Source organism: Anguilla anguilla, chromosome 14 (genome assembly GCF_013347855.1).
Source record: "Anguilla anguilla isolate fAngAng1 chromosome 14, fAngAng1.pri, whole genome shotgun sequence".
Taxonomy (NCBI): Eukaryota; Metazoa; Chordata; class Actinopteri; order Anguilliformes; family Anguillidae; genus Anguilla; species Anguilla anguilla.
This window is the reverse complement of record NC_049214.1, coordinates 25,677,356-25,703,267: the sequence shown is the minus strand read 5'-3', so window position 1 is coordinate 25,703,267 and position 25,912 is coordinate 25,677,356. Positions and strand designations below refer to the sequence as shown.

General features: G+C 46.0%; 1 protein-coding gene across 2 annotated transcripts; it reads right to left on the bottom strand.

The window, feature by feature from the left end:
* Positions 1-216: 216 nt before the first annotated feature.
* Positions 217-11,244, bottom strand: LOC118212144 (eosinophil peroxidase-like). Of its 2 annotated transcripts, XM_035389776.1 has the most exons (15): positions 11,151-11,244; positions 10,618-10,686; positions 10,195-10,282; positions 9,710-10,018; positions 9,456-9,585; positions 8,041-8,247; positions 7,249-7,609; positions 6,628-6,788; positions 6,254-6,512; positions 4,193-4,363; positions 3,496-3,733; positions 3,124-3,323; positions 2,170-2,207; positions 1,764-1,817; positions 1,409-1,500 (listed from the first exon to the last, which is right to left on the bottom strand). In XM_035389776.1, exons 2-15 carry the CDS (start codon positions 10,682-10,684, stop codon positions 1,486-1,488), a joined length of 2,298 nt encoding a protein of 765 aa, XP_035245667.1. In that variant the 5' UTR covers positions 10,685-10,686; positions 11,151-11,244; the 3' UTR covers positions 1,409-1,485. The 2 variants fall into 2 exon arrangements, with proteins under 2 accessions (XP_035245666.1, XP_035245667.1); XM_035389775.1 differs by lacking the exon at positions 2,170-2,207 and having other exon boundaries at positions 217-1,500.
* Between the last annotated feature and the right edge of the window lie 14,668 nt (positions 11,245-25,912).

Here is a 25,912-nt window from a genome sequence, read left to right as displayed (position 1 = left end):
TAGCATGTAGCCTCTGGGACTTTGGGGATGTCATGTCATCAAGGCCCTCCTGCTCTTATTAGGTAATATATTGTGTGTAATATAAAGGGTCTCCTCGCACAGAAGCATCACATACTGTGGGAAATCCAATCAAATTTCTGGGACTACGTGAGGGTGGACGATCATGTGTGACCATGCAGAATTAGTCATGTAAAGAGTCAAGTCACAAGTATGGACAGAACTTTTTAAATTATTTTTATTTCTGAATATAAAAAAGACAAAACGTTTTACATAGAGTTGGGAGTCGGCATTAAATTCAGGTTCCCGTTACACTTCAATGTTTTGACCCAAGCTTGTTTCATGTTGCGGCACCATGTTAAGATGAAAATTTCCCAGCCATTTAAGGTCAGCTTGTACAATCAAGCTGAATGTGTGTGCACATCTGCAAAACTGCAGTGTAAACAAAGGCACTATTTCTTTGCTGTGCAGATAAATCCAAGGTAGCAGCCTAGGGTATCCAAACAAACTTCTAAAATATATATTTAAAAATAATCATTTTCACAAAGATTTACAAAGTGATTAGACAATTCAGTGTCTGCAAAGTCCTTATTTGACATCTAAGATGTCCATTTAAGGGCAGTCAAGCGAAGCATTGCTGGGTGGCAGCATGAGCATCGGTGATTCAACAGCAGAAGCAACAGTCATCCCGTATAAATAAAGGTTAAGCAAGGCTAAATTTAAAACAGAGAATATATAAATAGTGCATCGGATCAGGAGCAGAAGCCTGTCCTTTTCAGTTCCTTCTTTAGTGCAGTAGAGCGGAATTACAGGTAGAGGTGCTACCGTTTTCACGCCATGCTTCCGGAAAGATCGGGAAAGAACAGAGCGGCACCGGTGAAAGTCGGAAGCGCGGGTGACGCAAAACACCGAAAAGCCACTACCACGAGTGCACGCGGTAGGTCTGTATGCTGTGGCTAAAAGAGAAGAGCGCGGAGAGAGAGGCGCGCGTGAGCCGGAGTGCGTTTAGCGAGCGCGTTAGACACGGAGTATAAACGAGCGCGTAGCGGGAGCGTCTGATCTACGGGGTGAAGAGCAGGTGTCCGGAGAAGTAGCTGTCGGCGGTCATGCCGTTGCCCCCGTAGTTGGCCCGCAGCCAGACCCGGTCCCCCCGGCGGAGCTCCACCATGGTGCCCCCGGAGCTGGTGACGTAGCCGTTCTGCAGCGTGCTCAGGGAGTGCAGCACCACCCGGCCGTTGTGGCACAGGTCGACGTTGCCCACGTTCTGGTACAGGGTGCAGAAGAAGTCGAACTGGTACACCCCGGGCACCGCGCAGGTGAAGTAGCCGGTGCGGTTGTCGTAGTGCTTCTGCCCGTTGTAGAGGACCTCCCGGAAGATGATGACCTGATTGGGGTCGGGGTTGTTGTAGCCCAGGCGTACCGAGAAAGCCGAGCGCTGGATGCCGGGGCCGGGGGGACCGGGGGGGCCGGGGGGGCCAGGGGGCCCCCTCATGCCTGGGGGACCTGTACAGGAGGGCAGGGGAGGGACACAGCACTTTTAGCTAACTGCAGAAAATACAACATGGTTGCAGTTTAAACACCTGTTTAGCACATAGAGACACGCATAGACACACACACACAGAAACACACACACGCACATACACACACACACACACACACACAAACACACAAACAAACACTTGCGCACACACACATGCACGCAGGCACACACACACAACTGCACACCACCTTCTAGAGTAAGACGGAAGTATCGAATGCCCTGTTACCTCGTTCTCCTGGCTCTCCCCTTGGGCCGACAGGGCCTGGGATGGGGTCGGACCCTGAAATGTAAAATAAAAATGTCTCTGTGTGCTGCCTGTTTGATTATTGATACAGATGACTGCTAGTAGAGGCAATGCTTCCCACACAGCTGATTGGAAGAGCTGGATTCGCTTGGTGTGATTGGACAGAGAACCCTGGTGGAACAATCAGGAAGTTTGGATTTGTGCCATTTTAGAAATCAATGCTCTTCGCCCACAGTAACAGAAAAGCAGAGCCATCAGATAAACACACTGCAGGATTGGATTTGCTGTGGTTGATTTCACGTGAGATTGTGTGAGGCTTGATTGGTGAGAGAATGAACATGGCTTTCGATGGCCATGCAAGCAAGCAAACAATCTTCTTTTCTCTAACCTGAAATCCGCTGATACCACTCTGGTTGTCATCTGGGTCTGTAATGTCAAACATCATAAATGAGAAAGTGATGGTGACAGAAAGTTGTGTGAGTGCGTGTGTGTGTGTGCGTGTATTACAATTTTTTAAACCATACCGCTTCAGACAGTAGATACTAATTGACCATTAGTATTTATTCACTTGCAATATGTAGAGACTGAATATTACAAAGGTGACAGGAAAATACCTGAGGGCCTGTGTATGTGTGTGTGTATATGCGTGTGTACGGGGGTGTGGTGGGTGGTGTAGAGAGTGAGGTCTGGTGCAGGGGGACGTGTGTGTGTGTGTGTGAGTACAGTGGGTGGTGTAGAGAGTGGGGTCTGGTGCAGAGGGACGTGTGTGTGTGTGTGTGTGTCTACAGTGGGTGGTGTAGAGAGTGAGGTCTGGTGCAGGGGGACGTGTGTGTGTGTGAGTACAGTGGGTGGTGTAGAGAGTGGGGTCTGGTGCAGAGGGACGTGTGTGTGTGTGTGTGTGTGTGTGTACAGTGGGTGGTGTAGAGAGTGGGGTCTGGTGCAGGGGGACGTGTGTGTGTGTGTGTACAGTGGGTGGTGTAGAGAGTGAGGTCTGGTGCAGGGGGACGTGTGTATGTGTGTGTGTGTGTGTGTGTGTGTATGTGTGAGTACAGTGGGTGGTGTAGAGAGTGGGGTCTGGTGCAGAGGGACGTGTGTGTGTGTGTGTGTACAGTGGGTGGTGTAGAGAGTGGGGTCTGGTGCAGAGGGACGTGTGTGTGTGTGTGTCTACAGTGGGTGGTGTAGAGAGTGGGGTCTGGTGCAGGGGGACGTGTGTGTGTGTGTGTGTACAGTGGGTGGTGTAGAGATTGGGGTCCGTTGCAGAGGGACGTGTGTGTGTGTGTGTGTACAGTGGGTGGTGTAGAGAGTGGGGTCTGGTGCAGGGGGACATGCATGGGACACTCACCAGCTTCGATCCAGGGCGTGAGGTCAAAGGCAGGGATGGTGTCGCAGTTGGCGTAGCCGGACCCACGGGGGCGGTAGAGGAAGGGGTCGCGGGGGACGTCTCTGATGCCCGTGTTGTCACAGATGATGCGGGCCAATGAGACGCTGGCCAGGGAAGCCCTCTGTCTGCTGGTGAACACGCCCTCATTCTGCCACCATAACCTGAAATGTGTATCGGGGGCACGTTACTAACATTGCTGATATTCCTGTCTAACTGCACTGACTCAGAACAACAGTGCAGTCAAAAGAGACAACCCCATAGCACCATAGCAGCCAACTGCCACCAAACAATCAAATCCCAAATTAAAAAATTTAAATAAAACGCCCAACTCACCTGTCTCCCTGGCGGATGTTCTGGAACTGTTTGGCGATTAGGCAGGCAAAGAGGGGCCCCACGCGGCCCCCGGGGACAAAGGGCTCTACGACGCCCCCCAGCCACACGTCGATGTTGGCGGGGGTGCCGTACAGCTGCAGCAGCCGCTGAGCCAGATCTGTGTTGTTCATAACCTGGGCCAGCTGCTCGACATTCTGGGGCTCTGACAGGCCACAGAACCGTCGCCATTCGTTGTAGCCTTCAGTGAACAGAGGAACAGACAGAAATTACAGAGATTAATACAGTGTGAAACTGCACAGAGATTAACACGGTGTGAAACTGCACAGAGATGAACACAGTGTGAAACGGCACAGAGATTAACACAGTGTTAAACTGCACAGAGATTAACACAATGTGAAACTGCACAGAGATTAACACAGTGTGAAACTGCACAGCGATTAACCCTGTGTGAAACTGCACAGCAATTAACACTGTGTGACAGAAGGATGAGATAAAAATGCACAGAGGTACAGCACAGATTGCAAACTTTTTGGGGGCGAGTTGGACAAGGTATTGGAGCGGTTATGTAGGTAGAGGAGTTGCCGTGGGGACCAGGGTGAAGGTGCATAGAGAGGGGGAGGCAGAGGAGGTGCATTGGGGAGGAGAGCAGGGGCAGGAAGGGAGGTGGAGGCGCAGTGGGGTTGATAAAAATCCTCACCAGGGATGCCGTGTTCACGACTGCGCTGCATGTTCAGAGCACCCAGGTCCAGCGCCAGCCGACTGGTGAACTGGAAAAGCCTATCACGGAGTGCCTCCACCATCACGTGATCCTGCGTGTTCAGCTTGGCGGGATGGCCAATCAGTCCCCGAATCAGGGGGTCTGCCCCACCTGAAAGGTGAGGGAGAAATGCCTTAGCTGGGTGTGTATGGGTGACCCCAGAGACTGTAAAAAATATGGACAAAGCTACTGTGACGTCACCCATTGCCTCTCCGTGGGTCTGTAAAACACGTTTTGAAGCTCAATGGCGGGCGCAGCCATGTTCTCGATTTGGAGCCAAAACCATAGAGTTAAGCGGTCTTGTGATTTTTACAATGTGATTGACAGTCCGGTGCGGAAAAGCCCATCAACCTGAACGAACGATTGCAGAACGAACTTGAGGCTAGCTGACTGTCTACCGTTATGTTTTAAAATATATTATCAAATGTTTAATTTCCATCCGTGACTGTACTGTGTCATGTAATCACGTTATATGTATGACATTAATCATACAATTATGTTCAGTTATCTTCAATTTATGTTTCTCGGCAAAACGAATATGCTTAGCTAGCATATCAGCTTGCCAGTGAGCTAGGTAAGCTATCCGTGGTTAGCTCACGCATTAGCAATATGAACTACAGGGGAAGAACATCGACTGCACTGATGGTCAATCAATCAGATGTGTAGACTACTGGTGATTTGACTAGGCTAATTTTCATATAACTGTCTGGTAGACCTGCTGTTAACCAAGCAAGTTATCGTCGTAGGTTTTCGCCACAGTCATTGCTACTACTCCATAGCCGTTTGTGGTGTTTACTTGCTCTGTGACGCTAGCTGACCGATCGTTCGCAAGTCACTTTTTACCGAATAAAAATTAACACTGTCAGCGGTGATTAACAAATCTACCAAGTATTTTAATAACTGATTTACAGGCGTGTAAATATGACAACGCACTTTGAAGAGCAAGTTTTCCACCTGTTGCATAAAGACAAAAATAATGTACATTGAATTTCTAATTATTATTATTTTCTTGCTAGCTTCTAGCTTTGTCACATTCGTGCAGCATAGCCCAGGTAGACATTTACGGAATGTACACGACTGACAAGCCGTCAAACACGTTTGACAGATGGAATATTTGCCGGTTAGGGTTAGCTAGCTAATCAAATGGCTTGGTAGCCGAAGTTGCGAACTGTTTTAGCATAGGCTACTGGACTACCACATATAGCAAATAAGCGTTAGCTGATTACGCTTTCTGCCAACTAATTATTTGGTTAAGTGGGCTAAAGGAAATAGTAAAAATGACTCGGCTACCGCAAAACTTCAGAGGAGGATTATTTTATGGTCGTCTAGTGCAGCTGTAAATAGCACACGCTATAATGAAACCACTACAAAATGGGATGCCTGCATTTTCTGTCTTAGCACAGGTGGACCGTGGCCGGAGCCGCAATGTCAAGGCCAAGAGACGCCACCTCCTACCCCAGTGACCACAGATTGTAGCCCCTACTGTAGCTCAGTGCTCCGCAGTAATCCGGAAGTGACGCAAGCTGTACCTCATTGGTCCAGAACAAATATTGGCACTGTGCCCAAATAACGCAATAAATCATGAAATCGACCCATGGACAGTCATAAGACGAATAAAATACATCTATTATGACTATTTGTTCTTGTGAGAAAAAATTATTGACTTTGTATTTTGATCGCATTTGTACCGTAGACTTACATGGAAACCGGATATGAAAACACCTATACTGGAGCCATCCGTAGTAACGCTAGTGAGCAACCAAGAACTACAACACCAGGAAATGAGCTTCAAAAACGAAGTCTGGTTTTGGCCGCTTGGGTGACCCCCCCAAAATGTGTCCCATACAAAGGAACATTCTCATCAGTCACCATTATTCATCAATGCTTGTTTATCATCACTTATTAATGACTTCTATTGGAGTCCACATTTCCAGCATGCAGTGCCTCAAGTCTACAGCGAGTCCGCTCTAAAGACAGAAGACAGGCAGCTCTTCTACAAACCTTCAAAGACCACCCTCCAGGGGGTGAAGAAAGCCTTATGCAGCGGCACGCTGGGGAACTGCGGGTGCTCGTTGTAGTTCTCATCCAGTCGGAACATGAAGGGCTGGATGGCGAGGTGGGCGAAGCGGTAGGCAGCCGTGGCGAAGACGTTGGAGATGGTGGGGTCCACGTTCTCATCGTAGCCGGGGTAGGTGGAGAGTCGGCGTGACAACTCGTCAGGGCCGACGATGTGCCGGAGGTAATCCCGGAACATGAGTACCTGGAGGGCACAAGAAAGCACGTTAAAAAGCCCCAGATTGACCCACTGGGAAATATTGAGGATGTAGTCCAAATCTAAATAGACCCCATGTGATTGCTATAGTGAGACCTGTTACCTGATGGTAGCCGCCCATGATCTTGCGCGCCTCCTGGTAGAGCGTCTCGCTGCTCCAGTGCGGGTTGAGCTGGCGCAGTGCCCGCGCCAGGCGGTTGTGCTCACGTAGGAACACCGTGTGCAGGGAGGTGAGGCCGATGTTCTCGTCCACGCGGACGTCGCCTGCAAGAGGGCGCAAAATGGAGGCCTTAGCAGCCTCACCTAGAGCTTCAGAGCGCCTCCACGCCCACCGCTTCACAACAAGAGAGCCATTTACAGAACCTTCCAGATGCTTAAATGTAACTGATCTGAAATGTAATATTACTTTGATTTGATGTTGCATCACCATGTTATACCAGAGCAGTGGGTACCAGTATAAAATAACTGTGCTCTTATCCCAAAGGGTGCAGGTTTGACTCCCAAGGAGGGCATTGCCGTAGTACCCTAGAGCAAGTCATTTAACCTGGTTACTTCAGTATATATCTAAGTGATTGAAAGATAAATAGTTCAATTGTGTAAGTCACTCAGGAAAAGAATGTCTGCTAAATGGCAGTAAAGTAATGTCTAAAACTGTCTCCTGATATTTGAGCCTCTTATTACAACCTGTCCACTACCCTTCTCCTCAGACTTCATTGGTCCTCACCTGCTACGAAACATGGCACCTCTTCCAGTCCAGAAGTGTTGGTGACTTTCTGGCGAGTCGCGCACATGTTGGGCTTCATGTTGGTGAAGGGCAGGAGCTCCCTGCCATTGTCGTTGAATCTCTGGTTGACGCGCAGCAAGCCCCCGTCGTTGGTGAGGTCACGCAGGTCCCGGGCCAGCACGTCCTCCGAGCCGTACACCTGCCCCACGTCCAGGTAGGCCGTCAGGGAGTTGATCTGCTCCAGCACGTTGTTCGCCCCGAAGATGAAACCCGTGCTCCCAGTCCCACACGCCGGGGCGGAGCGGAAGAACGGGAGGCAGGTTTTGGAATTTGCGCCGAAGCGGGGGTCCTGCTTCGGGATCTGATGACAGACAGAGAGGGGTTTGGAGCGGAGGTTAATGCCGGTTTATAAACACGCATGTATCAGACACAAAATGGGGGACATAGAATCTTGTTAAAACAACAGCGAATATGTGGAGTTAAAATGGAGGGAAGCAGTTAGTGATGGATATGAAGAGGGAGAGGACAGAAGAACGAAAGAGAAGAGACATTGTGTAGTAGAGAAGGTGGCCAACCCTGGTTCTGTGGAGCCACAGGGACTGCTGGTTTTTGTTTTCGCCTTAAATACGACCACTTAGACCAAAGAAAAACCAAAAATAAAAGGTGAGTTGAGTTAACTGTGTAATCAACTACTTCAATTGATCAATTAAGTTAAAACAAAAACCAGCAGACCCTGCGGCTCCCCAGGACCTGGGTTGGCCCCCCCTGGTGTAGATGGTGTAGAGCACTGACTGGAATGGGGAAGCAGGGGTTAGCCTGCTCGCAGGTCGCGTCACAGTCGATGCCGTTGCTGAAGGAACGGATGCTGGGAGATGCCGGGGTGAAGGTCAGGTCGTGATCGTTCCACTGGCCAAAGATGGTCACCAGGTGAGTGAAGACCTGGTCATTCTCCACGCTTTTGTTCACTGTGGTCAGAATCCGATTGGAGACCTCTCTCACCTTGAGAAAGAGAGGAAAGGTGAGTGGGAGAATGCAGATGGTCTAAAGAATGATGGGGATGACTTACAGTACTGTCTCATTTTAAGTTTGAATATGTATCATAATTTTTAGCAAGTCCCTTACGACTCTTTAGAATGGTTTCAATAGCATAGGTATAGGTACATAAATAAAAAATAAATTAAAAAATAATAATAATAGTTGCAAACGGCAATTAAGGGTACAAGCCAATTGTAATGGACATGACTGAAGACGAGAGTAAACGTGTAGAAAACATTGCTGACAATGTAGTGTATCCAGTCTCTTGTGGCAGCCATGCTTCATCATGAGGCAGTTTTTCCTTTTAAAATGAGGTTAAAGCTAAAGAACAAACTGGGTGCGTTCTGAGGATCATGTCAGTATCAAATACACTTTGTGAGAAGAATATTCTTAGCTATTTTTCAATAGTAAACAATGGGTGTAAAGGCTGAATTTTCAATTCCTCTTAACAGCTTTGAGTTTTTTTTTCAGTTATTGACACCATTCTCATTTTAACTTGTTCATGGTGTTTGCCCTTTCATTCAGAAAATGATTTAAGCCAGTAGACCAAGTCTGGATTTAATTACATTTTTTTACAAAAATGGCCAGAAAATGCTATATATTGAATCGCTTGTAGCAGCCATGTGTTTAATTCGATTGTCTCCAAACTTGGTACAGATCTATGTCATAAGACTGTGTTCAGGCACACCCCAAGTCTGAGAATGATTAACTCAACAATGACTGAAATAGCCTTATTTACATATGTAGTTATTTACAGTGCTGAATGATTTTCATGGAGTGCGGTTGTTTGTTTTTTGACTTGTTCGGGATCTGTACAAACATGCTAGGTACCATTTTTCATGTAGGTTGGCCTTACGGTTCACAAGGAGAAGATTTTTAAATATGATATTTTTACATTTTAAAATGGCCAAAAATACTGAATATTGTGGCAGCCATGTTTTTAATCCGATCATGTTCCAAATCGGAACACATTGATGGTATAGCACTGCCTTTTGGCCCACGAAGTCTGAGAATAATTAGCAAAACGCTGACTGACATAGCTTCATTTGCATATTTTGTTATTTAAGGTACTGATTAATTTGCATGTAGCAGGGTTGTAATAGAAATAACAATAACAACAGGGTTCCAATAATAATAATAATAATTATAATGATTCTAATGATTATAAATACCAGGGGGAGTAAGAATCCATTGTAGCTTCTTTTGGGGTCCCATCCCCTGGGTTGGGAGATCCCATCGTCGTATTTAGGGGGCAGCCAGCGGGTGAAGGGCGTGTTGGAGGCCCCACGCCGAGGGTTTTTCCTGAAAAATAAATGAAAAGGACAAATAAATTTTTTTAATGGCCCAATTGTAATTCACTTTTGAATTATCAGACCTTGTGTGGGCTGTAGGGGTCTAGAGGTCTAGAAGGAAGCATGTCACTCACAGGTTGTTGCAGACGCTAGTGGCAGTTCTGTACGTGTTGATCTGTGGGGTGGTGCGGCAGGACGGGGGCCGAACTCGAGCTGCACAGCCTGTCAGACGGGCGATGGTGCCCAGTTCATCAGGGGTGAGCAGATCTGTAGCATTGAGCGAGCGTTTGTGCAGGTGGTGCGCCCTCTGCTGGATCAGTGTGAGAGTGTAGTCCATGTAGTCTGCAGCTCGCACTGCTGAGCGTGTGTCCCGGGCCGGCTGCTTCAGCAGACGCAGAATATCTGCAGGGCTGGCCGACCCCTTCTGCACACGAGACAGACTCCTGTCAGGGACAGACAGACAGACAGACAGAGAGAGGCACAGAGTTATGGACAGCCACATACCTGGCTCTTCACTGGGAGGAAGAGAACACACACACACACACACACACACACACACTCGAATCCACACAAACACACTACAGTGTGAAGTGACAGTGAGAGAGTCTTGTGCGCTTACTCTATTCGTGAGTATTTGTAGGCTTCATCAACGGTCCTCTTTGCATCCTCCAGAGCATGCAGAATGAACGGTCTCCCCAGAATCTCTTCTGCAAACAACATGCACATACTTCAGCCAATCACCTTGGAGCTCTGACAGTCTATTCTGAGTTATGCATTAGCATTTCTGGCTAGTGCTAGGTACAGCATGCACAATTCAGACTCATTGAGCATGGCACTGAGCTTATTATTAATATAACATCGATTTTGTGGGATTTTACATTTGTAACTGGTGGGATGTGTTTAAAGGAGTCATTTTATTATATATGAAATCATTTTATGGTGGTATATGGAAGTGTTTGTGTCTAAGCTGTGTTTGTGTTTGACTCTCTTTGTGGTTGTATTAGTTTGTCTCCTGACATCATCCTTGTGAGGGCTCGCTCACCTGCAGAAAGTTGGTAGGAGAAAGCCAGGCACAGCCCCAACGCCAGGAAGCATGGAGCACGATTCATCTCTGAAAGGCCAAGAGAGAGCCTGTACATCAGTTACTGCATTCCAAGACTCAGGGCCACAGACAAACTGTCACCACTGTGAGAAACATATCAGCTCAAAGGCGGCAGTGCAGTATGTTTAGTATTGTAACATATCTAAAGCCTCTAACTGAAAATATGCTGTACATTTAAAGCTGACATGCAAACACAATTAATATAAAACCCAACATAAAACCCAGTTATTCTTCCCAGACTGCTACTGCTAAGCAGCTTAGCAAAATTATTATATCTCTGTAACACTTTTGCTACCAGTTTTAATTTGTAATGCTCAAGAACATTGCAATCAGTGGTCCTTCTCAAATTTACAGCTGCATACAACAGTAATTGCAACACTGCAAACAAACAAACAAACAAACAAAAAATAGGATCAGCAGGTGGCAGTCCAAAGAGAAGGGCGGTCAGGAGAAGAGACAGAAGAGCTCTTTACCTGTAACTTCGAGTCGCTCTTGTGTACGGCCTTCTTGTGGAAAGGTTCAGATGTCTTGCTCCGTCTGCATCATTTTGACCTTTATTTATATCCCGCAGAGCCCGTCCCTCAGCCTCCCTGTCCTGTCACAGTTGATGTAAACTGCAGTTAAGTAACTTCCTTCTTCCTACTTCCTACTCAGACGCTGACCTTCCATCCTTGCTGCAAGTTCTGAGGGCGTATATTGACTGGATTTTTCTGAACCAATGATGGGAAGATTAAGCTGTTAGGTCGTTGACCTTGGGAGGTGGAGGGGGGAGGGGGCGGGAGGTGAGTGGGATGTGGTGATCCACATGCGTTGCCCATGATGTTCCATTATGTAGTCGACCTGGACATCTAGACATTATTTGCTGTAGCCTGTTGTCATTCCTGATTGTTTTAAATTGTTGTGATTCGCTTGTCCGGCCGCCATAACTGTGAAGTCCTTCAGTTCATCCTGAACCGATGTGAGGAGAAACCATTTATCCCTGACAAAGAGCCTTCTGAGTGCATGAATCTTCTGTCAGTTAAACTTTTGTTTTTGTAAAATGTAAAGTTATTTCTTATCAAAGGCCATAACGATTTTCCTTCACTGATAGGCCTTCACAAGGCATGTTGGCTTTAAAAGAAAATGAAACATTAAAAAATGAAACTGTTTAAATATTTATTAATGGGTTACATGTTGTAAGTGCCAAAATTGGGGGGAAATATAGCCTATGCCAAAGGATTACCATGTTGTAAGGGTTCATTCTACAGGAATAGTGGTATTTGGTAACTACAGTGTCTTGAAATGTATGTAGGGTACAGTATTAACCTTTTAACTTCATGTATGTATGTTATTTTTATACATTAACGCAAAGAAATATTTCACCATCCTTTTGTCACTTTTTTCCTTGTACCTTGTAACGACATAAAAGATGACATTGACCTATTGTTTGCTATGTTTACGGCAACCGGCAGTTAGCGTGCAAAACAAGTTTAACAAGTGACATTTTTTTCACGGTCAAGTTAGTCTTAAAGAGCAGTCAGAGATAACATTATTTGCACCAGGGATGAAAAGAAAATTACTGGAAACATTCCTTAGAGATTTGGGTCTGATTTGATGCTAATTCGATAGCATCATGCAGTACCTGCATATCTTTCAGTCCTGCGTTCATACTACAAACCTCTCATTCCACAGCATATCAATGGTGCTCTATTGGATTGTGATCTGGGGACTGTGCAGGACATTGGAATGAATTGAGGTCACTGTCACGCTCGTGGAACCAGCTCGAGGTGATGTGTGCTTTCTGACAACCTTACAAAATAGACTGCATAATATAGCATGATAATGATAAAAAATAATTTTATATCATGAAGATGGGGATTAGTACAGGGATCAGTAATGCGGGGCATTTGTCACAGAAGTCGCAGGTCTCATGAATTCTGTGACTTTCCCCATTTTTTACTATTTCAAATATTTCCACCATTTTTAGTGCTTTCTGTGATTTTTTTTGGCAGTTTGTGGTTGGTAATTGTCAACCTTAATGTAGCCAATTGCATTACTGCGCTTTTTAACAATAGCCTATTGCCAAATGCTGGAAGAACCAAAGTGTCACAATCTATACAGATTCTGGAATGTTCTGTGATCAAGATTCTCGCTCTTGTCAGTTGTTGCTATCAGATGTTTGACAGCCCCTATCAACAGTGTTGATATCAAGCTCTTCTTCCCCCATTACGGGAAGGATTATGATTATTATCAGAGACTCAAACCCCTTTTACCAAAACAAACTTCGAGGAAATAAAAACAAGCACACAGTAACCGGGCTTTACATCAGTAATTCAATTTGAATGTGCTCTATTTCTAACAACGTTCTGGTGAATTAAAGGCAGAAAAGTACGCTCTTTATATCTGTGTTGGACTGAATTAAGCAAATTAAATGCACCTACCTATCGCTCATAGGCTGTCCATAATAGCTCATTGATTTTTTATAATTGTTACTGTTACTACCGGCATGCATGTTGTTTCAATTATTTCCCAGTGCCGCACCTGAGATCTATTAATTAATTTAATGAATGAAAAAAAAAACTGTGATTTCTTTGACTTTTTTTTCAGTTTTATATGATTTTCAACTGCTCCGCGACTTCAGACAATATTTTCCATGACACCCAGCCATACTGATGAGTAATCTGAAATGCATTCCCCTTAAAATTAGGCAAAAATGAACTTTACAGCTGATTTTCTTTCAAATCATTTCGATTAAAATATTTGGTTGGACAAAAAAAATTGAACCTCTTTGCCCATGTCTGCATGCTTTACATATTGAGTTACAGACACATGATTTGCTGCTTGGAGGAAAAGGCTGTTTCCATTAATGAACAGGTGCACCTAATAAAATGGCTGTTAAGTGTGAAAATAAATATTGAAGGAGGTCACTTGGGGACACTGCTCAGGAGGCAGTACCTCAGACAAGCAGCTCCAACAGGCTCTGATTTAAATGATACAAGCTCTAGGTTCCATGATAAAGTACAAAGGGTGTGCTGTGTTGAAGGTGCAGCACTGGTGGCTTGGATATGGTTCCCATTGAGGAAACTTACAGATCATAGTGAAAACCTTCCGTGTGAAGAAACGTTCACTGAATGAGCACTCTGGGTGCCAATAATGGAGGGGAAAGAGGACGGATGGACGACAGGTGAAAGAAAAAATAGGTACACAGAAAATGCACCTGACAAAAAGGTGGAAGGAAGATGCTAAATGTTTGAAGTTAACAAATTACAGTTTAGCTGCACTTCCCAAAAAGAAAAAAAAATCAAATTATCAAGCTCTGCTATAAACAGCAAATTAGGACAAAATAACTCCCAAAAGAGAAATAAAAATAATTGACTCCAATTAAAGACAGATTTGTTCAATTGTCTTAAAGCTTTTATTTTGCTATTCGTATTTTGTCTTGATAGGAACTGGTAATCAGCCAGAAGTCAACTTTAAAACAGGGCAGTCGGTCACACAAGTACCACCCAAGCTGATTCTTAATCTCTCTCAACCAATGCGTGACGAAGTGACAGATTACTTATCAGAACAACACCTAAAGGTCCTTGGCAAAGGTTGCTCATTGGTTTCCTCTTTTGGCAATGACTACTGAAAGTCCCACACACAGCAAGTAGTCCAGAAAATGCTGCATTTCAGTAAGCCAAGAATACATTTCCTTCCATTTACAGGGCTTTACACCTGGAAATTAAGAATACGTTTCCCACATTCATATCGCGCCTATTGTACTATATTTTATTGTGCTTACAGTCACATAAAAAGAGGTAATGAGGTTAATCAATAGGCTCCTACTGTAATTAGGTCAAACGTGTTTCATTTCTTTCCTAATTTTTTCATCAAACTTATTAGCACAATACGAGTTTGGCTTGTTATTATTTTCCTTTGTCTTTGAATTCTTCATCTTCAAGCCTTCTTAATCTCCCAGATAGTTTGTTTTAATGGCCAGGTGTCTACACTTTCCTACTGATTCACCTCAGTCTTTAACTTGATTAGTTAAAAATAATTTACTAGTTTGCAATGTAGCATAAGAAGCACAATAAAGACATGGGAATTGTATTACTGTGGTCATGCATAGCTATTTATGACATTATGTGTTTTAAGAGGGTGAATAACCCCCCCAGTAATTAATAAAAAATGACAACTTGTTAAAGTTCTGAGATTGCAATTGTGGTAGAAATGAAAACCAGCATATACAAGGGGGTCCAAAGACTGAGTTTGAAACCACAGTACTAGGCAAATCATAGAACACAGTCTTTGTCCTCTCAAAACGTTCATAGTCTGTGCAGTAGATATATTATTGCATCATCAACACCTAACTTGGGGTGGTAGGCAAAATGTAATGGATCTAGGTAGGGGCTACCCCAGACCAGAGAATGCTAATCCAAGGCCCACTCAAAGGTGTGATGTCAGGGCCACTGGTCTAGATTCATTTGGTACTGACCGCTCTAACTTCTTATGGACTGGTACTATGCATAATTCCTTCCATATGGAAGGGATATCAAAAATGGACAGGGATAGGCTGAACATGTAATGTAGGAGGAAGACTACGATCGGCACACAGAGTTCATTCTTCTAAGCTGTTTCAGAACCTGCTCTTCGGAGATGGTGACAGGGTTTACAAAGACTCCTCATCTGATAATTTCTTGACCTGCTGCTGATCTGTAGACAATGCAGAGGAATTCAACCCATTTTTTAGGATGTTTGACAGGTCAAACCTGGTTGAATTCCTCTGCCTGATCTAGCCCTCCCTTCCTCCTTCTGTGCTTTTCTAATGGAACCGAATAAACGAATTTTCGAATAAACACCCACTGATGTTGCTTTACCACTGGAACCACACTCACTGATGTTGTTCTCTAATGGAACCATAGCCAGTGATGTTACTCTCTAATGGAACCATAGCCAGTGATGTTACTCTCAAATGGAACCATAGCCAGTGATGTTACTCTCGAATTGAACCATAGCCAGTGATGTTACTCTCGAATGGAACCATAGCCAGTGATGTTACTCTCGAATGGAGCCATAGCCAGTGATGTTACTCTCTAATGGAACCATAGCCAGTGATGTTACTCTCTAATGGAACCATAGCCAGTGATGTTACTCTCTAATGGAACCATAGCCAGTGATGTTACTCTCGAATGGAGCCATAGCCAGTGATGTTACTCTCGAATGGAGCCACATTGATTCAACTGCAAACTGATGGGTGAAATCAGCTGAGTGTAGAAACCTGAAACCATCTGTGTAAAAAGAAAGGAGTTTACTGACAGCAAACAGCAACAAGCCAAACCTGCATTGTCTTATAATAAGTTTAAGCACACAATTATGGTAAAACGTAAGCACATTTTCAATAACCTTAATTGATCAAGAGGCTTTGAGGCAATCGTTTGCAATATGGCACAGCATGACCGTGGTAATGTTTATAGTTCATTAATGCGGTTAAAGAGCATGAGTAGCCCTCCATGAACATACATAATTATTGTAAGAAAAATAAACAGTTTGTTAAAATTATTGGATTGCAATTGGGGTAGGAACAAAAACCAGCATACACAGGGGTGCTCCAGGAACCACTGATATTGATTATTTCTTTTGGAGCTTCTTATGATCTGTTAAATTCCAACATTTTAGAAACAAAAGAAAAATAAAATAAAGGAAGAGAAGAAAATGGCCAAGGCAAGCAAAAATAAAATCATCAAAAAGAAAAAAAATGATTATGTTTTTTTTTTTCAGTTTGATAAACGTCACACAAGGACGTCACACATTTCCAGAATTCAAACAATGGCTTTTGCTCATTGTTGTTTTATCGTTTAAATATGGCCTAACTGTGTGGCCATCCCAGGGGCGCGGCTGTTTGTGGTGCGGTTACACATCCCCTGCTTCGTCCCGCGCCAGGAGAGGCCTCCTGCTCCGCCGAGAGTCCAGGAGAGGCCTCCTGCTCTGCCCCGAGTCCCGGAGGGTCCTTCGCCGCCTGATTCGCCCCGAGTCCCGGAGGGGCCTTCGCCGCCTTCGCCGCCTGGCCCTCGCTCCTGTCTCCTGAGTCCCGAGTTTTGAGTCCCGTCCAGTTCCTGAGTCCCGTCCAGTTCCTGTCCAGTTCTCGAGTCCTGTCCAGAGTCCTGTTCCCTCGTCTGAGTCCAGTCCAGTTCCTGTGTCCCAGTCCAGTCCCGTTCCTGAGTCCCATTCCTGCCCTGAGTCCTGAGTCCAGTCCTGTGCCTGTTCTCCTGTCTGTGTCCAGTCCAGTCCAGTCCCTGTTCCTGTCTGAGTCCAGCCCAGTCCCTGTTCTTGTCTGAGTCCAGTCCAGTCCCTGTTCCTGTCTGAGTCCAGTCCAGTCCCTGTTCCTGTCTGAGTCCAGTCCAGTCCAGTCCCTGTTCCTGTCTGAGTCCAGAGTCCAGTCCAGTCCCTGTTCCTGCCCTGAGTCCAGTCCCTGTTCCTGCCCTGAGTCCAGAGTCCAATCCAGTCCAGTCCCTGTTCCTGTCGAGTCCAGTCCTGAGTCCTGTTCCTGTCGAGTCCAGTCCTGAGTCCTGTTCCTGTCGAGTCCAGTCCTGAGTCCTGTTCCTGTCGAGTCCAGTCCTGAGTCCGGTTCCTGTTCCTGTCGAGTCCAGTCCTGAGTCCCGTCCAGTTCCTGTCCAGTTCTCGAGTCCTGTCCAGAGTCCTGTTCCCTCGTCTGAGTCCAGTCCAGTTCCTGTGTCCCAGTCCAGTCCCGTTCCTGAGTCCCGTTCCTGCCCGGAGTCCTGAGTCCAGTCCTGTGTCTGTTCTCCTGTCTGTGTCCAGTCCAGTCCAGTCCCTGTTCCTGTCTGAGTCCAGCCCAGTCCCTGTTCCTGTCTGAGTCCAGTCCAGTCCCTGTTCCTGTCTGAGTCCAGTCCAGTCCCTGTTCCTGTCTGAGTCCAGAGTCCAGTCCAGTCCCTGTTCCTGCCCTGAGTCCAGAGTCCAATCCAGTCCAGTCCCTGTTCCTGCCGAGTCCAGTCCTGAGTCCTGTTCCTGTCGAGTCCAGTCCTGAGTCCTGCTCCTGTCGAGTCCAGTCCTGAGTCCAGTCCTGTGCCTGTTCTCCTGTCTGTGTCCAGTCCAGTCCAGTCCCTGTTCCTGTCTGAGTCCAGCCCAGTCCCTGTTCTTGTCTGAGTCCAGTCCAGTCCCTGTTCCTGTCTGAGTCCAGTCCAGTCCCTGTTCCTGTCTGAGTCCAGTCCAGTCCAGTCCCTGTTCCTGTCTGAGTCCAGAGTCCAGTCCAGTCCCTGTTCCTGCCCTGAGTCCAGTCCCTGTTCCTGCCCTGAGTCCAGAGTCCAATCCAGTCCAGTCCCTGTTCCTGTCGAGTCCAGTCCTGAGTCCTGTTCCTGTCGAGTCCAGTCCTGAGTCCTGTTCCTGTCGAGTCCAGTCCTGAGTCCTGTTCCTGTCGAGTCCAGTCCTGAGTCCGGTTCCTGTTCCTGTCGAGTCCAGTCCTGAGTCCCGTCCAGTTCCTGTCCAGTTCTCGAGTCCTGTCCAGAGTCCTGTTCCCTCGTCTGAGTCCAGTCCAGTTCCTGTGTCCCAGTCCAGTCCCGTTCCTGAGTCCCGTTCCTGCCCGGAGTCCTGAGTCCAGTCCTGTGTCTGTTCTCCTGTCTGTGTCCAGTCCAGTCCAGTCCCTGTTCCTGTCTGAGTCCAGCCCAGTCCCTGTTCCTGTCTGAGTCCAGTCCAGTCCCTGTTCCTGTCTGAGTCCAGTCCAGTCCCTGTTCCTGTCTGAGTCCAGAGTCCAGTCCAGTCCCTGTTCCTGCCCTGAGTCCAGAGTCCAATCCAGTCCAGTCCCTGTTCCTGCCGAGTCCAGTCCTGAGTCCTGTTCCTGTCGAGTCCAGTCCTGAGTCCTGCTCCTGTCGAGTCCAGTCCTGAGTCCAGTCCTGTGCCTGTTCTCCTGTCTGTGTCCAGTCCAGTCCAGTCCCTGTTCCTGTCTGAGTCCAGCCCAGTCCCTGTTCTTGTCTGAGTCCAGTCCAGTCCCTGTTCCTGTCTGAGTCCAGTCCAGTCCCTGTTCCTGTCTGAGTCCAGTCCAGTCCAGTCCCTGTTCCTGTCTGAGTCCAGAGTCCAGTCCAGTCCCTGTTCCTGCCCTGAGTCCAGTCCCTGTTCCTGCCCTGAGTCCAGAGTCCAATCCAGTCCAGTCCCTGTTCCTGTCGAGTCCAGTCCTGAGTCCTGTTCCTGTCGAGTCCAGTCCTGAGTCCTGTTCCTGTCGAGTCCAGTCCTGAGTCCTGTTCCTGTCGAGTCCAGTCCTGAGTCCGGTTCCTGTTCCTGTCGAGTCCAGTCCTGAGTCCCGTCCAGTTCCTGTCCAGTTCTCGAGTCCTGTCCAGAGTCCTGTTCCCTCGTCTGAGTCCAGTCCAGTTCCTGTGTCCCAGTCCAGTCCCGTTCCTGAGTCCCATTCCTGCCCGGAGTCCTGAGTCCAGTCCTGTGTCTGTTCTCCTGTCTGTGTCCAGTCCAGTCCAGTCCCTGTTCCTGTCTGAGTCCAGCCCAGTCCCTGTTCCTGTCTGAGTCCAGTCCAGTCCCTGTTCCTGTCTGAGTCCAGTCCAGTCCCTGTTCCTGTCTGAGTCCAGAGTCCAGTCCAGTCCCTGTTCCTGCCCTGAGTCCAGAGTCCAATCCAGTCCAGTCCCTGTTCCTGCCGAGTCCAGTCCTGAGTCCTGTTCCTGTCGAGTCCAGTCCTGAGTCCTGCTCCTGTCGAGTCCAGTCCTGAGTCCGGTTCCTGTTCCTGTCGAGTCCAGTCCTGAGTCCTGTCTCCAGCTCCCACCCTCTGTTCACTCCCTCCCCAGGTCGGCCTCCTGGGACGTCAGGAGCCGGTCCCTTGGGGGGGGGGGGGGTACTGTCATGGTTCTGTGTTTCTGTCTGTGTTTCCCTTGTTGGGCCGCCAAATGGCGGCACTTCTGTTTTCTGTCCTGCTTCCCTGTTAATTGTATGATTATTTTCAATTGTCTAATCATTGTTTTCTGGCTGTCTCGTTTTCCCTTCCCTCTCTGTGGCCTGATTGTTCATTGTGCCCTCCTGTGTCTCGTGTGTCGTGGTCTATTTAAGTTTCCCTTCTCCTGGACTCAGGTGCTGGATCCTTGTTGGTTTGTCGTTGGTCGCGTGTCTTTGTTCATGTTCCTGCCAGTGTGTACCTTTTCTGTGTTTTTCATTTTGAAGTTTTCCTTTGTGTGAAGAGTTGCCCTGCGAGGCCTTCTGTTCCCTTGTGTTCCCTTTTTATTTAGTAAAGTCTTTTGTTCCTACCCTTTTGGAGTTGTGTTTTTCCCTCCTCTGCATTTGGGTCCTAACCCTCCACGCACCCTGACAGCTTCAGTATACATTCAGCTGTATTAAACGGATAATGGGCGGACGATGTGAACTGCGTTCGGATAAGCGTGTGTACTGAAGGCTGAAGTGTAAATATAGCGGCTGGTAGTCCAACGAGTACGGAGCTTCTAACATGAAGGATGGAGACCCGAGGCTTTGGAAGACCCAATGAAGTATTAGCATTGATGTGTGATCCCCACTGCCGATTCGGGAGAGTCAACACACCTGCAGTTCTTCTCAAAAGGACAACATCTCCTGTGTGGCTTTGGCACACAGTCAGTGGGCACCGGGTCAACCAGCGGGGGTCGCTAGAGAGCAATGAAATGTGAACCCCTAATTGACCGAACCCTCCAGAAGCCCGGGCAACGTTCTCTGTAAACGTGAGTCACCCTACAGAGCTAACAGCCACAGTCAGCACTGGCACAGCACAGATTCGATCCAAGACAGCGGGAGGCCAAAGCGCTTCTGATCCTGAATTTCCTCAGTAAACATCAAGATTCAATTCCAATTTTTTATTTATATAATGCTTTTTATAAAGGGCATTGTCACAAAGCAGCTTTGCAGATATTGAGGCCTGGACCCACCCACCAAGACCACACCTAGGGTTTAAGTGGCAAGAAAAAACTCCCTGGCTGGTAACAGGAAGAAACCTTGAGCCCATCTGCTGCTGGCTGGCACCATTTAATTGGAAAAGAACTGATATATAATACATGTGTGTGAGCGAAGCTATGATGGATGACTCCGCTCTTGATGAGATATGAGTTGGAAGGCCAACGGGTGGCGCTGTCAGGCAGGGGGACAGGCGTGGAGCTGGAGCTGGACCAACTGTGTCTGCAGGAGGGTGGGTCAGTCGGTCTCATGGCTAATGCTCTGGACAGATGTCCGAAGTGAGGAAAAGGAGAAAATTTGTTTTTAATATTAAAGATGACTAAATGGATGATATGTAAACCATGGATCAGAGTGCCAGCAAGGCATATTGTAATAAGGTGTAAAAGAAGATGTAAAACGCGAGAAGCTATATTTATGCAGTTAGATCTCGGAAGCAAACTATGCAATTGAAACGCGCATTAACTGAAGCGCAAGTGCAAATAAATGTTAAATCTCAACTCCTGTTACAGGAACACCAAGCAGCTTTAACTGTGTGTTGGTTTTCAAGGTAGGTTGCGACAGATTTTTTTAAATTTTTTTTATGAATAGGGGTAAGTAACGTTTGGGGGGGGGGGGGGGTGGCACTACTGTAATAGCAGGTCTGATAGCTCAGCAAGGTCTCTATTAAATCACGCCGACAGTTTGAATGATATCAGTGCTTCGCCATCCTCATACTCACGGGAGCCCTTCACCATAGGCGTTTACTGCCTACAGCCGACAAACTGAGCCATCCACTCGAGGATACACCGCAATTAAATCAATTTCCCCAATGTCAGCACCGTTACAAAGCACAGCTTTCAATTCTCCTCAAGGAAAAGAGAGAAAATATGAAACTGAAAGCGAAATCAAAATTAATATGGACCAATGTGATGCATGGCGTCATCTACTCGTAATATTTTGCCTGATACGACTACAAATTGACCTGCAACTATTTTGTGGGATGAAAACCAATAAGGGAAATAATATTTCCACACGTCTTTTTAGCTACGGCTACACTGACCGAAAGGACACAAACGACGCAAGTTGGAATGCCGGAAGACGGCGCATAATCGAAATTCCCACATTATTTTCTGGCGCCATCTAGTGGTGGCTAAAGGGGAAACGGAGTAGTGGAGAGAATGTGCTGGAAACGGCCTCCTTCCGCCCTTCCCAACCCAACATACCCAGACAACGCGCTCAGCGCAAAGTGCCGCGTTCAGCGTGCCGCGCAAAAAAAAAAAAAACATTCTTAAAGTTTCGACTTGATATTTAGGGACACTCTCCTCGAAGTAGATAGCCGTTAAAAGTTTTGGCAGGTTTACAGCAAAAAAAAAAAAAAAAAAGAGCAGTTTTGTGAAAAGATGCACCCTAGGGCATTTTACAAGGCTGTCTTACGTAACACGTTTTTGTCCCTTTTCACACTACTTATTTACTTATTTATTTTTGTGAACAGACTGGAGTCCCCATTTCTAGGACAATCTGTCGTAGAATGAAAACGATAAAAAAAATGTGAGTGGAATGTATTTTTTCCACATTGCTTAATACCAGGGGTCAGTCTAAGGCCCAGAGGCCAAAACTCGCTCATTTGCTAGAGCTGAACAAAGTTTACCAAGTTGCATCTTCCACTCACCTGCAGTTAGTGGAAAAACAAAACTATAACTATATCACCCTACGGACTGTAAATGATTTGCTTCGGTGGCAAGGTCCCAGTGGCCATTCCTTCCCACCTCCAGACATGCTTAATTTCTGCAGTGCTTTATAATTTTACAGCTTTTAGCGTGACCTAATTATAGGCGTTGGTTGTACTTTCATTTTTAATTTGTCAACAAGATTATGATTTGGACTTCGCACAGAATAGGCTGTTGTCACAATGTTCAAGTTGGGACCCAAGCACAGAGAAAACTCCAGAGCCAAGGACCATGCCTGAATCAGAACACTTGCCTGTTGAGTATGCTTGCTGAGTACACTGGATGAGTAAGTTAAGTAGGCTAAATTTCTCTAAAGGTAGTGTACTTAAAATTGCAGGATGATATACTGATGATATGCTTCACTGAGTATATTCAGGAGCATATTTTTCAGGAAGAAAATGACCATTTTCACCCCTTAAAGAAACGCAGCTTCCCTGACATTTTCCTTGAAAATGAACAACAGCAAGGACACGTGAGCATGGCTGCAAGGGCAGAACGTCTTACGACACTTCCACAGTACGGTTGGGAAATAGTACATTTAAGATAGGATGTTTTTAGGATAGACTATAGTATATTTAGGATGGGATATTTGGCTGGACCAACAGCGGGGCCAGCCCTATAAACACAAATGTCTGTGACTGAGTGACTGAGTGATGAAGTTACACCATTGGTCGGCCGAATGAATTGTGTTACACTACACATCAGACCGGCACATTGCAGATGAACATTTAATATCCAGGAATTCGCATTATAGACACTACCACTTACTATCCCAAATTGGCCACAATTTCGCACACCCATACACGGTCCAGCCATATACTAGGTTTTGACTTGGTCTTGTTTTACTAAGTGATAGGCAGTATATGGAAAACAAGACCAAGTCAAAACCTAGTATATGGCTGGACCGTGTATGGGTGTGCGAAATTGTGGCCAATTTGTTACAGGGATAGTAAGTGGTAGTGTCTATAATGCGAATTCCTGGATATGTCCACAGCATGCTTAGTAGACATTACATAGGCTACTGTGGACACAGCAGTTAGGAGGTCTATAAGGCCACAACACAGGCAAAGACAAGACATACTAGGAATGGGGAGCTTCCGCCCTCTGGTGGGAAATGTCCGAAACTGACAGCCTGTAACAAAATATTTTGTTAATAAATAACTGATTGAGAATAACGGATTGACCGCGCGTTGGTTATATAATTGTGATTATGTGATCCAAAGTAAAAAAAAAAAAAGAGAAAGACGACTTGGTTGATACACGCAAATTATGTCCAAGCCAAGCCTATAGCCTGTATTTATTAGGCTATAAACATCGTTGCAGATCAATTTAGCGTAATAAAAATCAATGAATGCATAAACGAGCAAAATCTCTAAATGAGAGGAAAGCATCGTCGACGTTGCCTGACACAGCACATTAAACTTAGAAGCAATGAACCGAAATTTAGATATATGCATGTTCTTGTTTCCATGTGTTTATCAGTTCAGGTGTTAAGAACAGGCTATTATACAGGTTTACATTGCCTCAACTAGCTTATTAAACTCGGTTAGCCAACATTCTGAATTAGACCTAGATAGCAAACTAAGCAGACCCTATCAGCTATGTTTTCATTTACATTTAGGCCATATAATTTAGCAAACGTTTCATGTTTTAATCTTATTAGTATCTATTAAATTAGGCTATTAATCAGATAGTTCCCTTCATACAGATACGACTGTGCAATAAATCTCCACACTGGTGAATGCCACTATATTTATACTCCACACTTTAAATATACTTAGTATTGTACACACGCTATTCACAAATATATAGATTGAGCTATGGACCACAGAACACAATTCTGCACTACAGCGTGCATATAGGAATGGCACATTCCAAACACATGAAAGAGCGCAGCCGATGGTAGCTCCACCCCCCTCCCCACCATTACCGGAACCCCGCGAACCTATGGACAGTAGTGTAGTTCAAAAGGATAGTGTAATGCAAAAGCGGGCAATGTGTACAAAGGCTTCATCGATATAAAAGATAGTTCTACCCAAGGGGAAACAATAGGGGCCGTCACTAACAGAGTGTGTTTGCGTGTGCGAAAGGGGCTTTTAAAGATATTCCAAATGTGTAAGAAGAGAATCTAAATGCGTGCTTTAGGTTTAGTGAATGCTAAGGGAGACCTGCTCTACCTTGTACACCTGAAAGCCACAGAGAAGCAATCAGCAAAACAAAGAAAGAGGGCGAGTGTCCACAATCCACAGAATACAGTACAATTTCTCACGTAGCCGAAGGGTGCACAGTTTTCCACTTAAGAAGTTTGGTCCGTTGTTTTCTCTCACAACACATGCACGCACAAAGAGCACCTCTCGCGCTCGCGAATCGTGGAAATGAAGCCCCTTTATAAGGTCTGGTCATGTGGCCTGGAAGGCGCAGGTGTACAGTAGGTAATTTGGCAGATTGTCTGTGAGCGTTTGTAGGTTACATGCAAGGAAAGGATATTCGCTCCATATCCACCCTTATTACAAGCGTCACAGAATGCGCTAATTCTGTCTGAGAAAGATATTAGATTATTATTTTGTAGGTAAAGCATTTTGGTTTACTCTATCGGTCTGTATTTCCGAACTATGAGAATTACAGCCTGATTAAAGCGTTTTGTGTAGCACGAAGAGCTAGTACAAAACATTTGGAATGTTAGCTGTAATAATGGACCCTATTAAACTGGTTAACCAACTGTTAGCCTATAATCTGTGCGTACAGTTGCTAAGGGCATTCAGTATAACGCGTGCTGCCGCCAGAGTGTGTCCCATGTTACGGCAACATTGGACAGGTCGGACGCATATCGGCTTGATATGCTAAGACTCTATTTTAATTCATGGCCGTACATACAGTACTGCAAAGAGTCACAGAGAATGGATGGATGTGTAGAGCTTCCTCTTTTTCACTGTGTGTCTTGCGATAAAACCTGCTGACAGGAAATGTGACTCAATGCTGCCCCCCAGTGGGAAGTGGGTCGACTGTTACTGCAGATGTTCCTATGAGGAAGCACTTGACCAAGCATTTTTCATTAGTTAACCTGTCTGCCGCACGTTCCTGAACCCTACGTCAGACCTGAGCTTCCCCACTTGGCACAAATTGCTTCAGTTAATAATAACTTTGCCTTGCCAGTATGGGGACGGGTCTCCCTCTCCTCTCCCCTCTTCGAGGAACATCTTATTCTTTTCCCATAGACCCTTTGGCCATTAATAGAGCATCCCACAATTTTCCCAGAACACCAGTGGTTGGCTAGACCACACAGGTCCCTGAGTCTGTAAACTTACAGCAACAGTGTCAAAACCTTGGGGAAATGGGACAGGAGATGAGGGAACCCAGTCTCTGTTCTAAGTCTAGAGTCAGGCCAATGATATACTTGCATCAGTATAATGTTTCAGCCAGCAGCTGGCTAAGTGTTAGCATGTAGCCTCTGGGACTTTGGGGATGCCATGTCATCAAGGCCCGCCTGCTCTTATTAGGTAATATATTGTGTGTAATATAAAGGGTCTCCTCGCACAGAAGCATCACATACTGTGGGAAATCCAATCAAATTTGTGGGACTACGTGAGGGTGGACGATCATGTGTGACCATGTAGAATTAGTCATGTAAAGAGTCAAGTCACAAG